We start from the raw sequence: 14974 nt of genomic DNA, 5'->3' as shown, positions 1-14974 counted from the left end.
TTTCAGGATCTAAAGCCGATCTTGTGTGTCTGTGTACAGTATATTTAGCCATAGCATGTGGGTTTCCTGTTCCTTGGTTTCTTGCTTCTTGTTTTCCGAGTGGTGTTGAGTTTGTTTTGGATCCTGTCGTAAACAGGATAATTTATAGCTTCATCTATTTGTTTGGTGTTTGCTATATATTTTTATTCATACTTACAAACCCGAGCTATTTTAATCTTAGTATTCATGAATGTAGCGCTGAGCTAAATAAAAGCCACAAAGCTGGAGTTAAATGGCTTGTTTATATTTTCAGCTTCAGTAAACAGTGAACCTCTGACTCATGATGAGGTTTCTTGTTTTTATTCCACCACAGAACCAAAAATTAATGTTAAATATGATAAACTCCTACAACATGATGCAAAGTGATGCTTTCAGCACATTGGTGGATTATTTTTTTTTTAATGGCAATCTGAGGCAAATCAGTTGCGCATATCATAAATGAGAATAACATAAAAGGGATGATTTCATAACATACTCATATACACCGATCAACCATACAAATAACATCTCTCAATACCTAGTCTCCACTAGACATCTAAACTTGTGTGGTATCTGGCATCAATCCGTCAGTTGCAGATCCTTTAAGTCCTTTAAGATGTGAGGTGGATCTAAATTGTCCATCCAGCACATCCAGCAGATGGTCAATCGGACTGAGATTTGGTAAATTCGTTCCTCAAACTGTTCCTAAACGATGTGTTCAGTGTGTCAGAGCGCGTTATCCAGCTGAAAGAGGCCACTGCTATCAGGAAACACTATCTTCATGTAACTCAGTCTGTAACAGTGCTTAGGTAGGTGGCACGTGTCAAAGTAATGCCACATGAAGGGCTGGACCCAACATCACCCAGAGCATCACACCACCTAGATGGGCTCACCATCCTAACATAGTGTCTTCTGGTGCATCTCTTCCACAGGTAAATGACAAACACACCTGACCATCCATGTTACATAAAAGAAAACATGATTCGTCAGAGAACCTTCCATGGCTCTGTGGTCCAGTTCTGATGCTCACATGCCCATTGTGGGGGCTTTTGGTAAAGGACACGGCTCAGCAGGGGGACCCTGATACCTGGACCCTCTGTAGCTACGCAACTCCAAACGAAACAAACAGTGATGCCCTGTGTTGATTCCTTTAAATCAGAACCAGTATTACAGTAGTTCTGATGTCCCTGCCACTGGGACACTGGTTTTCCTTCCTTGGAGCACTTTTGTTAGGTCCTGGAAATGATCCAAACCTCATCATCCCCACTTTTCTCTAACACACTTAATGACTGTTCACTTGCTGCCTAAAATCTCACATCCCTTGACTGATTTCACTGTAACGAAAAGTGTGTAAAAATTTTTTTTTAACAGTATACGCATATAAACGTGACCTAATAATAAACACACTAATGGTTTGTTTCGCTTCCTGCAGTTGGTTTTCCTCACTTATATCCTCTTGGATCTCGGGGTGTAACATCTGTGGTCTCACCTGCCTAAAGAGCCAGATAGAGCAGGATTTCACCTTTATATGGAGCAGGATTTCATGCTTTATAATGAATAAATGAAGAAGAACAGAAGGTTGCTATCAGTTTAATCTCAGTTTTCCCTAGATAGGTTCCCTCGGGACCTTTAACCATAAGGTGAGAACGTGTAGTCACTCCAATCACACCTACATTAGCCTGCGTGTGTGTGTGTGTGTGTGTGTGTGTGTGTGTGTGTGTGTGTGTGTGTGTGTGTGTGTGTGTGATGCTGCTCACGCTACATCAACTTTTAAACGTACACACCAAGTAAAAATGTTTGTTTGGTTAAAGTCAACAGGATGTACGTTTTGTTTACCTTTTCTGCTCGATGCAGCTACTTATGCAACAAGTGACTACACGAACAAAACCTGACAACAGAAACACAAACACAAAATCTGCTCAACTAGTCACTCGTGCAGCACTGTACAGAAATGTGGAAAGTTTCACTATATTAAACTATATTAAACTGGTAAAAAAAAATTGCTTTTCAATTTATACATAAAGCGATAATACATACTCAACACCAAAACCTTTAACAATTAATCACAAAAGTTTAAAATCCCCATGTCTGATGTTGTGTAAAAAAAAAAAAAAAAAGTGCAATGCAACAATAAAGAAGAAATTAGAGGAGTTGAGTCTGAGTCGTGTCTGAGAGTTTGTCATTCTGTTCACAAATCCATGCATGTGCAGGTTTATTAAAGACATTAAGACTCTCACGTGTGTAGTTTGTTCACAGTATCCTGTTTTTTTCCTCAGTTTATGCAGTTCAACTCAGCACTAATGTTAAATGCCAGTTAGCTGATGAGTTGAAGCTAAAGTGCTAAACAGCGCTTGCGTAGTTTATGATCATGCGTCCTTGTGAAAATAAAAAGATTTAAAAAGCCGAAACTGACTAACACGATACTGAGCAGCATGATGAGGGGATGATCATCAATCAGCCAGTGATCAGTTGATCTGTGCATTTCAAGTGATCAATTATGAAAAAAAGCTATCAATTTTAATCGTTGCATGTTTTGCCCTGCGCACCCGGGCAACTCCATGGAAAGTGCCATGGAAAGTGCATGTGTATAATGTCTGATATGTAAGGGGTTTGACGAAGTGTCTCACGGTGACCTGTTATATGAGCTTCCTGGGAAAAAAAAAAAAAATTGTGCTCCTAGATGTGGGTGTACTTTGGTTTTAGGAAACATTATATAAGTAAACCACCAGCAAACGAATCTCCTAACATGGAAAAAGTGATATTTTCATGATCCTTCCATATTTTAGTTTTTTTTTTCTTTTGTGTTTTTGACTTTCATGTTCAGTAGGACTCTTATGTTGGCACAACTTCCCAGCATACACTTCACCAGCCACATGGTCCTAATTGTATTCACATGCTTCTTGTTAAGTTTGATTAGCCTGGTTATATCTAGCCTATCTTTCAGTTAGGTCTTGTCTTGTGCCTCTTTTTGCTAATGTCCTTGTTCTCACTGTTATATTTATTGGTAATGTTACTCTTTTGTGTTTGTCACAGTTTTGTTAGCATTAGCCTAAAGTTCCTAGCCATAGTAATAATTTTAATGTTTTGGTTTGTGTTTAGCATTTCTATTTATAATGTTTAAACTCCACTTTAATGAAGCACTGTCTGCCCTTGCATCCTGCCTCAACTCCTCCCTACATGACCGATACGCAAACTCTGTCAGAAGGAGTGTGTGTACAGCGATGAATACTGGTTGGCTTACAATGACACTGTACTTCTGCTTTCACAGCTGTTATGTTTTTAGCATTAATATATTCAGTAACAGATGCTTATGCAAGTAATCCTACGTCATGTACGTGTGTGTGTGTTTGAAAGAAACATCGTATTGTGCGGCTACAACAATTACTAATCACTCATCGCCTGGATTACTCAACCATGATCAATTATGAAACGGTTACTGATTCAAATCACTCGAGTAACAGGCGAAAATGTCATACTGAAGAAGAAAAATAGTTCCTTATAAAAACTTATTTAAAAGCCTTCGTAATTAAAGTGCAAAATATTTATTGAACCTGCACTAAGAATCAAAATAAAAAAGTCTGGTCTCACCAGGGACCACCTGTTAAAATATTATGATGATACCATTTTGTTAATTCGATTTCTATTGCGATTCTATTAGTTTCACACTTTTATTAAATCATGATTAATTAAATTAATTAATTCAGTACTCTAAAATACTTTTTTCAGATTTTGTTACAATTCAAAACTTTTTGCTGTAATATAAGCCAATAATTCGCTTTGACATTACAGGATGCTGTACTGCCTGCCAATGTGTGAATAGTTCAAAAATTGCAACCTGTAGGATTATAGAGGAACTGGAACATTTTACGACATCAAATTTTATCATCAAACATTAAAAAAAAACTGATTTTGGAGTCAGTGTGGTGATACATGACTTGCCACAGGGAAAAAAAGCACGACATGTAACTGAGTTGCCCCCCCCATCTCTAATAATTTGTACTGATCAACTGGAGGGATCTCACTGATACTAAAGTATTAGTAAGAAGCCCAGAGTAATTGAGTTAGCTTTTGAAATTTTAAAAGAGTATAAAATGTCTGCACAAAGTGTTGGACATCATACTTTATTTCTTTAATAAATTTAACAAACAAGCGAGAAATATTTGACCAGCTTGGGTCTGTTTGTTAGTGACAGCTGTTACAGTTTAGATTAAAAAGAAACTTTTTAAGAAACAGAGGTGATGGAGTAAATCGGTGAAGACGCTGAACCTTAAACGGATATTAAAAGAGGAACTCGAGTTTTTTTTTAAGGTGTGTTACTAACCAATACACTGCACTACATATTGCATGTTATAGTGACGTTAATAAATATGCAGAATGATTAGGATTCATGTGTGATGAGTGATATATGTTGTAGTTTCCATATAGTGTAATATAGTAACTAATTGTTTTTTTGGACAATAACCTTCTATCTGTTGCTTGTTGCACACCAGATTTCAAGATTTAAATAAATATACACACTCATTCACACACACACACACACAGCTATTTATTGTATTTTATAAATATGAATAATAATAATAGTAAGAACACCGCACAGTAAAGTATTTCACGTGTTGAACATTTCATTCCAATTATATCTATTTGTGCTTATTGTGAAAGGCTCTTCCTGTTTTGTTAAGAACCTTGAGGCTTGTTTTAACTGTACGGATGGCGCTTTATAAATAACACCATTGTTATTACAGAAAGAAGCAGTAAAAGTTCAACTCTGCAGGACTGCAGCGTCACATTCCTGTCCTGAAGTCTTCACCAGGCTGCTGCTATTTCCTTTCTCGACCAACACAAATGAGGTCCATGAAGCTTCACGCCACAACAACCCAAAACACAATCACGGATCCTGATTATCTGCGTCGTCTGATCGGCTGGTGCTGCCCCGACTGCGCCCCGACGCCAACTCCCCGTTTCCTCCGTCGCATTTTAATGACAGCAAACGTTTTAGACAAACACAACTGACGCGACGCTCTTACACAACACACACTTTCTGAGAAAAGAAATCAGCAGCACGTGAACATCCTGCAGTACACACATGCAAAGAGAACAACCTGTTCTTCTACATGCGGATTCGGTGTATTTAAAACAAAACATATTTATTATTATTATTATTATTATTATTATTATTTTCTCCTGCTTTGCATGAGGGATATCACAGCCAGGCCCAAACATGAGCTAATAAAAATCTTCTCACAACCTGAGTTTAATCATCTGAGTTCATCATCAACATGTTGGTCACATGCCATACAATCAAACAAACAAACAAACAAACAAACAGTACGTCTGGCTTTAAAGTGCTGAATAACTCTCATCCGCGATTACGTAAAGCAGAGGCAGAGAGTAATTACTGCCAGATAGACAAATCAAAGACATCCTCTACACATCTCATAAACATCCTGCAGACATTACACACAAGCCGGGCCTGTTTTCCAGCGAAACTCTCCGTCACACTGGGCTCTTTCATGGGGTGGGGCATACACTCGAGTCTGGCCGGGCTGAAAAGTCGAGCCAACTTTAAAATAAAAAACTACTTCAAGCTTAATACAGATATATAGAGATATATATAGATATTATTCTATTTGATCTCGGATTGGTTACAGGGGCGCGTGCGGATCTTTTACAAAAGTGTACATTGTAACAATAAAGTAACAACATCTCAGATTGCTACTTTACTTCCAATGGAGCTGATGGGCACGCGCACACACGCACGCACGCACGCACACGCACGTATACATATATACAGCTTAAACACATACAATTTTATACTATATATATATATATATATATAAATAAATCACACACCGCTTTCCTCGCAAAGTTTGCTCCTTTCACTTCTCACACACACACACACACACACACATATGCACACTCTGCCTATCTCAGATTGGAGACAATGAGGACCTAATCCGTTCCCAGCTATCTGAGGACCTGAGCACTTTCTCGGACCCCGGACACCAGAGGCCACATTATTTCTGCAGCGGGGGAGAAAAAGCTCAACTCCTCAAGGACACTGCAGCTCACTGTCAGGCACTAAACACACCAAAACACACTTAAACCAAACTCAGAGCTCGAGCCGATCGAAGCCCGCGGCTCGCGTTACCTTTTTACTGTTCCTGCTGTTGTACGAGCCGCTGTAGGGGTTGATGGCTGTCCTTGGCGGTACGGAGAGCAGCATTTTCCCCGCGCTGAGTGCGTCCCAAAGCGGACACTGGAGCCAAGCCTGCCCGCTGACGTCACGCACAAGGGGCGCGCTCACTTGGGTTGCCGCCTGCTCGTGCTATGCTACGCTATGTTGTGCGCCTGGGTCCTAATGCCCGTTGGTTGCTCGTAACAAAATCTTAATTACAAAGCAATAAACGCAAAAAAAAAAATAATAATAATTATCATGAAAAGAAGATTATCTTTATAAGAATTTAATCCACGGAGCCACAGAGTGATCACAACTATTTTCACTAATTCACTCTAACACTCGTTGTCCTACAAAGTACAAAAAAAAATTGATTTAGAAAACAAGAAAAAAAAAATAATAAATTAAGTAACTTCAGGATTAATAAGTGACGTCAATATTATTGAGTGACATTAGGATACAGCTAAAGGTACAAACAGATAACAAAATGTTTTTTTTGTTTCGTATTGGTCCAGATCACAGTGGAGCCCTTAACGATCAGAGCATTTTAGCCAGTGTTTTGAAGTTTTTTATATACACATATAACTCAGGATTGTGCAGTATAGAGTGACATATCCTTATTTCAACACAACGTAGGCAATAGATTAACAGAATTGTTTTTAACCAACTATACAAACATGACTGAGCAAAAAATATATATATAAATAGCACAGATACACAAAATTGATGTTTTTTCTGGTTGTTTTTAGTTGTTTCTATGACCAAATGAATAATAATAATAATAATAATAATATGCACGTTATAAAAAGTAAGGATAACTTTCATTCTGCTTGACATATCCGAAAACCCAATGTCTGTAGCGTCTCAGTTAATACACACTGGCACGGCTTCCATGTATGCACATGTATACTGTATTATGTTTCCGTTTTAAGAGTGAATATTTCACATTATTGCAGCGTATTCTACATAAAACTTAGACAAAAACACCTAAACAAGACACAAGCTTTAACACAAAATGTTATATGTTAATTAAAATTGAATATTTTACACACAAAAATTATGTTAATGTACTAGACAATAAGCGAGAGTACACAGCAGCCTCTACTGCTTAATTAACATTTCACACAACAATGCTAAACCAGGAGTTAATGCTTATCATATTGAATTATTTTGCATTTGATTTTTACAGTATTTAGCAACTAGCTAATTCACACACATTAGCCTAAATCATGTTTTATTGTTGCTGTTAAAAATAGTTTCTCCTCATGCTAAGTTCAGGGTTTTCAAGTATTATGGCACTAAAATTTTGTACGTAATGAGTTAAATAAAAAACACAGCAAGACAGTTAAGGAATCATTTTGAAAGTTGTCCTGCATTTTAGAGTGTGTAGTAAAGAAGTACAGTAGGTCTTCAGGTTTTGTTTTGAAGAGGAAGTTCATTCCACCACCTGCTGCATGCCCTCCAAGAAGAATGGTGGGTAGAGTAGCGCCACATTAAGGATCAAAGGTGATGTGGTCCTTTAGTGAATGCGAGGTTTGTAAAGTGTTTCAGGAAGGTTGAGGTCATCCTGGAGCTATTGCATCCAATTGATGGTGTAGATCAGATACCTGCATGACCGAGTCAGATTAGTGATGTGAGTACAGCTGGCTTTTGTGAAATACAACTAGGTTAAAAATGCTTGCACAAGGTGTGATGTAGAAGTTGTCCAGAAAGATTAACATCATTCCTTTCAAGTTGAATAAAAGTGCTGAATCTGTATGTGATGAACTAACATCTTTGGGCCGGAGTCCAGGATAAACACCGCAGGACATTTCTATGACAGTGAGTTCAATTAAATTGTGCAGGTTGTATTTAAACATGCATGAAATAAAACTGTCAAAATTATGTCTTGTAGTTAAGGTGCATCACACTCAGTATCTCAATAAATCATTTCTATTTTTAAAAGTCATGTCACAGAATATCTTTCTTGTCATTGCTGTAACATTTTTTCCCACTAAACCTTACAAAGAATTCCATCTGCAAATGTTATAAACCAAGTGCCAGCCTGACTCAGACAGAAAAAAAGTGCAAGACAGCGCTTCAAATGTATGAAGATTTAGTACTCTGTAAAAACAATTATATGTTAGAAAGTTAAAATATGTTGAATCTAGTCAAATTTACCTAAAATTCCTTAGTATGAATTTTTATAGTGTATATTAAAACCAGTTATAAGATTATTAAGTCTATGTTTTAAACAAACTTTAATAATTTTAAGCATACATTTTTTGTTCTGTTGGGAAATAATTTAGCTTCTTTTAAGAAATCTTTTTTTAAATAAAGAAAAGTATCTGCTAAGAATTCTTAAAAATAAGTACAATTTGTCTAGAAATAGGCTTAATAATTTTATATTTGGGTTATTGTTATCTTATGTTAAGAAATTGTGGATAATTTTGACTATATTTAAGATTTTTTTTACTTGCTAATCTACCACTTTTTGCAGTGTTCAACTTGCTAAACTGGATACTATAATTTAGTATTAATTGTTAGCTACATTAGCATTGTAGCTCCTGTAGACAAACTATAGACATTAAGGCTTAGATGATACATGATGATAGATGATAGATGTAGGCTTGTAAATTCTATTCAATTTAATTGTATTGTATGGCACTTATAGTCATTAGTCATTGTTGCAAAGCATCTTTACAGAATCAAAAGAAAATTATGAAAATGTGTATGAAATGTGAAAAATTTGTATAAATCAAAATGATTAGATTTAACATTTTTTTTATATTTTCATTATATTCTAATTATTATTCAATGCCAAACTTTACATTTTAAACAGTGGAAAAGTTTTTAAAAAATAAACTGCTAAAGTGATCTGCACCTCCCGTAACAATTTTGTTTTTAGAAAACTTTGAGCAATTCGCTTAGAAAAAAAAAACTTCAGAAAATCTCAAAGCAACTTTTGAGTAATATCGTTGTAATAATTTTAGAGTCGTCATATTTGGAATTATTTCCTCTCCTACACTGCTGACACAGGTATGATTATTTGATTTACAATTTAAAAAAAAAGGAAATTTTAAACCTGAACAAGTTTTAACATTACAGAGCTGCTGAGATTAAAATGGCCATAAAGTGAGATGGTTTTGGCGGGAGTGTAAGAAAGACTGGACTCCAGCTGTTTGTTTAGATATCAACATGTGTTGTTAGGCAACGTGACTGCACATCCTCCGCTTCAAAGCATTAAGGTTCATGAATCAGTGCTGACTATCTGTTGTGTGTCTCAGTATTATTTTGTGTGTGTGTGTGTGTGTGCCAGTGTGTCTGTGTGTGAGTATTTAAATATAGTATATATAGTTTATATAGTTATGTATAAACTAGAGCAATGCAACTAAATCACAATACTGCAAGAGTACAAGCTTGTGTTAGCTGTGATACAGCCTTATGTGAGTTTATAGATATGACCTCTATGTTTAATTCTCTCCTGGAAATGAGTGTTACAACAAGTTTCTAATTCTGTAATTTATTATACTGATCACTGGGATTGAAGTCCCACTGTAATGTGAGTAAGAATTTATCGAATGCTGATCCGCCACCGAATAAACTCGTATTGATGTCATTTACACACATCAGTGCTGTACATAGAGATCCAGGTCTGGAGATGGGGTACACAATGGATGGGGTGGCAGTCCATCACAGAGCAAACAAGCACACACTCACTCACACATTCACACACTACAAGCGATTTGGGAGCACCAGCTATCCTAATCTGCATGTCTTTGGACTGTGGGAAGAAACTGAAGTACGGTACTACACAGCGGAAATTAAAGAAGAACATCTCACAGCGTATCCACAGTGGGTTTGCTCCAGGAGCTCCAGTCCTAAAGGCTGTGTAATTAGATGTTTAATTACAAGAGAAAATAATTCTGTCTCAATAAGCCTCTCTAGAACCCCATGATGTGGTCACTGATCTAAAATTAATTTTATAGTATAAATGAGCTTGTCACAACCTAATCACAACTACGTATTTATTAACATTATGCCACATTTAGGGAATCATACTTCACATGACAGCTGATGTACACGCTCGTTCTCTCCAGTTGTTTCTTTCTCTTACTTTTGAGATTACAGAGCAACGTCAGACCAAGATGGTCGCTCAGACTGTAGGTTGAGTTTTTAAAGCGAACAGAACGCCTGCTTCAGCTGAAGCCGCCGTGCTATTCATTCCACTTCAGACATCGAGCATCCTGACATGTGTCTGTGTAAAAGTACTAAAGTATTTCTTTTGTACATGTGTAACATGGTATTTTCTGAGGACACAGTGTGATGGTGGTGTTGTAGCATTGTAGTGCTGTTGTGTTGTAATGCTGTGCAGTGTAACACCGGCTGAGAGTGTAGCTCACATTCCAGCTGGGAGTCATTTAGGATTGGATTCCTGTCAAGAGAGAGAGATGGGGGGATGGAAGAAGTGTAGTAAAGGGTACTGTGTGTGTGTGTGTGTGTGTGTGTGTGTGTGTGTGTGTGTGTGTGTGTGTGTGTGTGGACGCATGCCGGGAATTCCTGAGGTGTTATCAGTGCAGCAGCTCAGCAATTGCCCTTTTAGTGAAAAGCGTAGCTGAAGTCCAGCAGAATATCTGCAGATTAAAGTGTTTATGATCCATTAATCTCACTGAGAGCGTCGAGTTTAAACACCGTGCGAGTCCAGATTACACACAGACATAAACACTGACCTCAGCAGCTGCAGCGCAAACAGACGAGTGTTTAAGACGGAAAGTGTTTCAGCCTGAAATCAGACTTCAACATGATATAGGAAATATACAGAAGGGACAGAAAGAAGGAAGGAAAGAATGAATGATAAAGGAAAAAAAGAAGTTAGGATTCAGAAGGGAAGGAATAGAGAACGTAAATGTAAAAATACACACAGACCATAGAACAAAAGAAAGGGAGGATTTATGGGTGAGAGAAATGAAGGAACGCTGTGAAACATTATAAGAAAAGATCAACACAGAGGAACGATTCAGAGAAGAAACGAAGAGAAAAAGACTAGGAGTGTAAATTACACTAAATAAGAATGAAAGGAAGGAAAAAGAGTGAAGGAATGATTGAATTAATGAATGAATGTGTGTGTGTGTGTGAGTGTGTGTGAGAGAGAAAGAAAAAGAGAGAGTGTGTGTGTGTGTGTGTGTGTGTGTGTGTGTGTAAATATGTGTGATTGTGTGTGTGTGTATGTGTTATTGTGTGTGTGTAAATGTGTGTGATTGTGTGTGTGTGTGTATGTGTTATTGTGTGTGTGTGTGTGTGTGTGTGTGTGTGTGTGTGTGACCTTGTATTTGTTTGACTGTGTTTGTGTGTGATTGTGTGTGTGTGTGTGTGTGTGTGTGTGTGTGTGTGTGTGTGACTGTATGATTGTGTGTCTGTATGATTGTGTGTGTGTGTGTGTGTGTGTGTGTGTGTGTGTGTGTGTGTGTGACTGTATGTGTGTGATTGTGTGTGTGTGTGTGTGTGTGACTGTATGTGTGTGTGATTGTGTGTGTGTGTGTGTGTGTGTGTGTGTGTGTGTGTGTGTGTGTGTGTGTGTGTGTGAATATGTAAGTGTGTGGTTGGTGCAGTTTGTAGAACATCAGTCAATGCTTTCTAAGAATTCAGGAAAATTCAGAGGAAGTCACGTGATGTCGTGGCTATTTGCCAGCCTTCTCAGATTCAGGGGTTTTAAGAGGTATTTAACTTAAAAAAAAATCCTCAGCCCAATAGAAGAGCTGTGATACCACATTGCCATCTTGTGGCTGCATAGTGAAATCACAAGATAGCAGATAGATGGCTAGTGAATGTGTGAATATACTGTACACTAATGCCAAAAGTATCTGCAGCTTTACATGCATTTAAACATCCAGTTCTTAATCCATAGGGTTTAAAACCCTTTTACGGCTATAACAGCTTAATCTCTTCTGGGAAGGCTTTCCACAAGATTTATGAGTATGTTTCATGTTCAAGTTCAAGTAGGCTTTAATTGTCAGGAATATTCGACCAATATCCTCTACTTCTTACTATTGATAGTAGTATTATTATTAGGCATGCGGGACTACAATATTTATAAATCCAAATAAAAAAGTTTCATAAAACACATAAAACATAACTACTTAGAAAACTGTAGAGGATTTTATTAATAACTCTAGATCTACAACCTAAATTATAACAAGAAAAAACTTCTCTTCTGTATATCATCATGTTGAGTTCATTATTGCAAATGAATTTACAAAGTGGGTACATACTTTTAAAACGAATACAAATAATCATTTAAAACATTTGCACATTCCAGGGTGGCCTTTTATTGTGGGCAGTATAAGGTACACCTGTGCACTACTCATGATGTCAGATCAGCATCTTGATGTGGCACACCTGTGAGGTGGGATGGATCATCTCAGCAAAGCAGAAGTGCTCACTATCACACATTTAGACTGATTTGTGAACAATGTTTGAGAGAAATGGTAATATTGTGTATCTGGAATGAATTTTAGATCTTTAAGTCCATCTCATGAAAAATCGGAGCAGAAACAAAGGTGTTGCGTTTATATTTTTGTTGAGTGTATTTAAATAATATCATTATTTAATATTTTAATATGGCTTTAATTTTTAATATAATTACTAATATACCATAAGATGATTATTATTTTTATTATTTTTACTTCTCCATTGTAATAAACCGTAGTTTTGGTTAGTCACTTAGGACATCAACTCCATGCATGACACAAGTAATGTTTTTAACAATTATTTACAGATAGATTATTCCACCTTTAATTCATCACAATTTATGTTTTCAGAACTTTCAAGTGTGTCAGACGTTTTTTATACACTCAGGTTGACTGTTCTTTTAAACAGCTTGGAAAATTCCAGAAAATTATGTCATGGCTGTAGAAGCTTCTGATGACAAATTGTCATTATGGGAGCCAATTGGAGATGTACCTGTATGTGTGTTTTAAGGCTTACTTTTAAACTCAGTGTCTCTTTATTTGATATCAATGGAAAAAAAAAAATTCTGCCAAGACCTCAGAAAAAAGTGTGAACCTCCACAGGTCTGGTTTAACCTTAGGAACAATTTTCAAATGCGATCTAGCATGAAAGGCTGCTCAGCAAGGAAGAAGCCATTGCTCCAAAACCACGATTAAAAGAAGCCAGAACTGCGGTTTGAAGCTACATACGGGGACCATTATGACCACGTTATGTCTGGATGAAAAGGGCAGGTTTGCAAGCCGAAGAACACCATCCCATCCATGAAGCATGGATGGTTGGGCGCAGCATCATGTTGTGGGGTGCAGTGCTGCAGGAGGACCTGGTGCACTTCACAAAAAAACGGCATTATGAGCTAGGAAGATTATGTGGATATTCTGAAGAAACATCTCAAGACGTCACCCAAGTAGTTGAAGTTCATCCAAATGGACAATGATATTGTGGCAAACCAGCATAAGGTCAATAAAGTCAAGGTACTGGAGGAACGGGCTTAAATTCCTTCAGCTTCTTGTCAGAACCTTATGGAAGGTGACGCAAAGCATTTATCCCAAGCTAGACGATATAAAGGCAAAACTGTAAATGCGGAATACGTGAGTAAGCTTCTTACTTCAGCTATATATTTGAATGATGCCGCTTCATCCTCCTGTCCTCTAGATGGCACCACAAATATTTCATAAGCCTTTTATTATGTGGAATGACAAACTTTACAGGTTTCTACAGACTTTCCGTAAACCCTGCAGAGTGATATGTGTGTGTGTGTGTGCAGCAGAAATCCCTGCTTAGTTCATTACACACCACGTTCACGTAGCAGAAACACCACCACATCCCCATCTTTCCCCCTCGTCTCCAAGATTCAAAAGCCGGTGACTTTTCTGTAACACGTCCTTCTGAGGGATTTCCGGGCTTTTGTTGCATTTCAATAAGAGTCCGTCCTGTTTTGACAAGACGTCATAAAGAACTAAACGCTGTCCAAAAGCAACAGCTTCATCAAATGCGTTCGTCTCTTTTCAACATCGTGTTTTTCTTTCAGGGACAAAGATAGCATTGTCTCTCTCTCTCTCTCGCTTTCTCTCTTTCTACGTTCAGGCTTCAGTTTCTACACAGAAAGGACAAAATGTCCAAATCAGGGAGTGGGTCTGTTCTCTTTACTTATCTGGGATGTCTGATTTTACAGAAAAGAAAGACAAAGTGAGAAGCTGCAGGAAAAGGAAAAGTATCAGATTAAAAAATAGAAGACAAAAAAATCTATCTAATGTTACTAGAAAAAAATTTAATGATAAAATGTCCTCTTTGTCCAAAAAAGCAGGGACTTCAAATCAACGCTTGGAATTGAGGTTTTCTAGTGTTTATGCTAGAGCAACAATGCTAATGTAGCTACATAAGCTAGAATTTATAACTTTATTTCCCGTCACACCGTATAAAAAAAGTGCAATAAAATTCTCTAACATGATAGTGTGTGCATCGGTGTCTGATTATACAATGAAGATCACCTGACAACAGATCTGCAATTAAAGAACACGATCCTGAAATTAACTGGAACAGATACACACTTAAATGTTAAGCTCGCGTAATATACAGATAGCTTACTAAACGTTGCTGAAGATTATGGTTTTATTGTTTATTTTAACACTACTTTATGCCAAACTACATGCAATAAGAAATAAAAAATAGCGAACACAGATGTCACGTGATCAACTTTAGCTCCGCCCTTTTTTTTACCTTTTTTTCCCGCCCTTTCTTTATCCTGTATACCGAAGTCTACCGAAGGATTAAGGCACGAAGCAGGGTACACCCTGG

The 14974-nt window shown here is 37.3% G+C and overlaps 1 protein-coding gene across 1 annotated transcript in view; it reads right to left on the bottom strand.

The window, feature by feature from the left end:
• The window catches only part of rbms2a (RNA binding motif, single stranded interacting protein 2a), a 29504-nt gene extending 23216 nt beyond the window's left edge, over positions 1–6288 (bottom strand). The window contains exon 1 of the mRNA XM_053484220.1: positions 6167–6288. Coding sequence (XP_053340195.1) covers positions 6167–6241 — 75 coding nt within the window. The 5' untranslated portion in view covers positions 6242–6288. The remainder of the gene's footprint in view (positions 1–6166) is intronic.
• Between the last annotated feature and the right edge of the window lie 8686 nt (positions 6289–14974).

Source organism: Clarias gariepinus, chromosome 23 (genome assembly GCF_024256425.1).
Source record: "Clarias gariepinus isolate MV-2021 ecotype Netherlands chromosome 23, CGAR_prim_01v2, whole genome shotgun sequence".
Classification (NCBI taxonomy): Eukaryota; Metazoa; Chordata; class Actinopteri; order Siluriformes; family Clariidae; genus Clarias; species Clarias gariepinus.
This window is presented reverse-complemented; position numbering and strand designations above follow the sequence as displayed.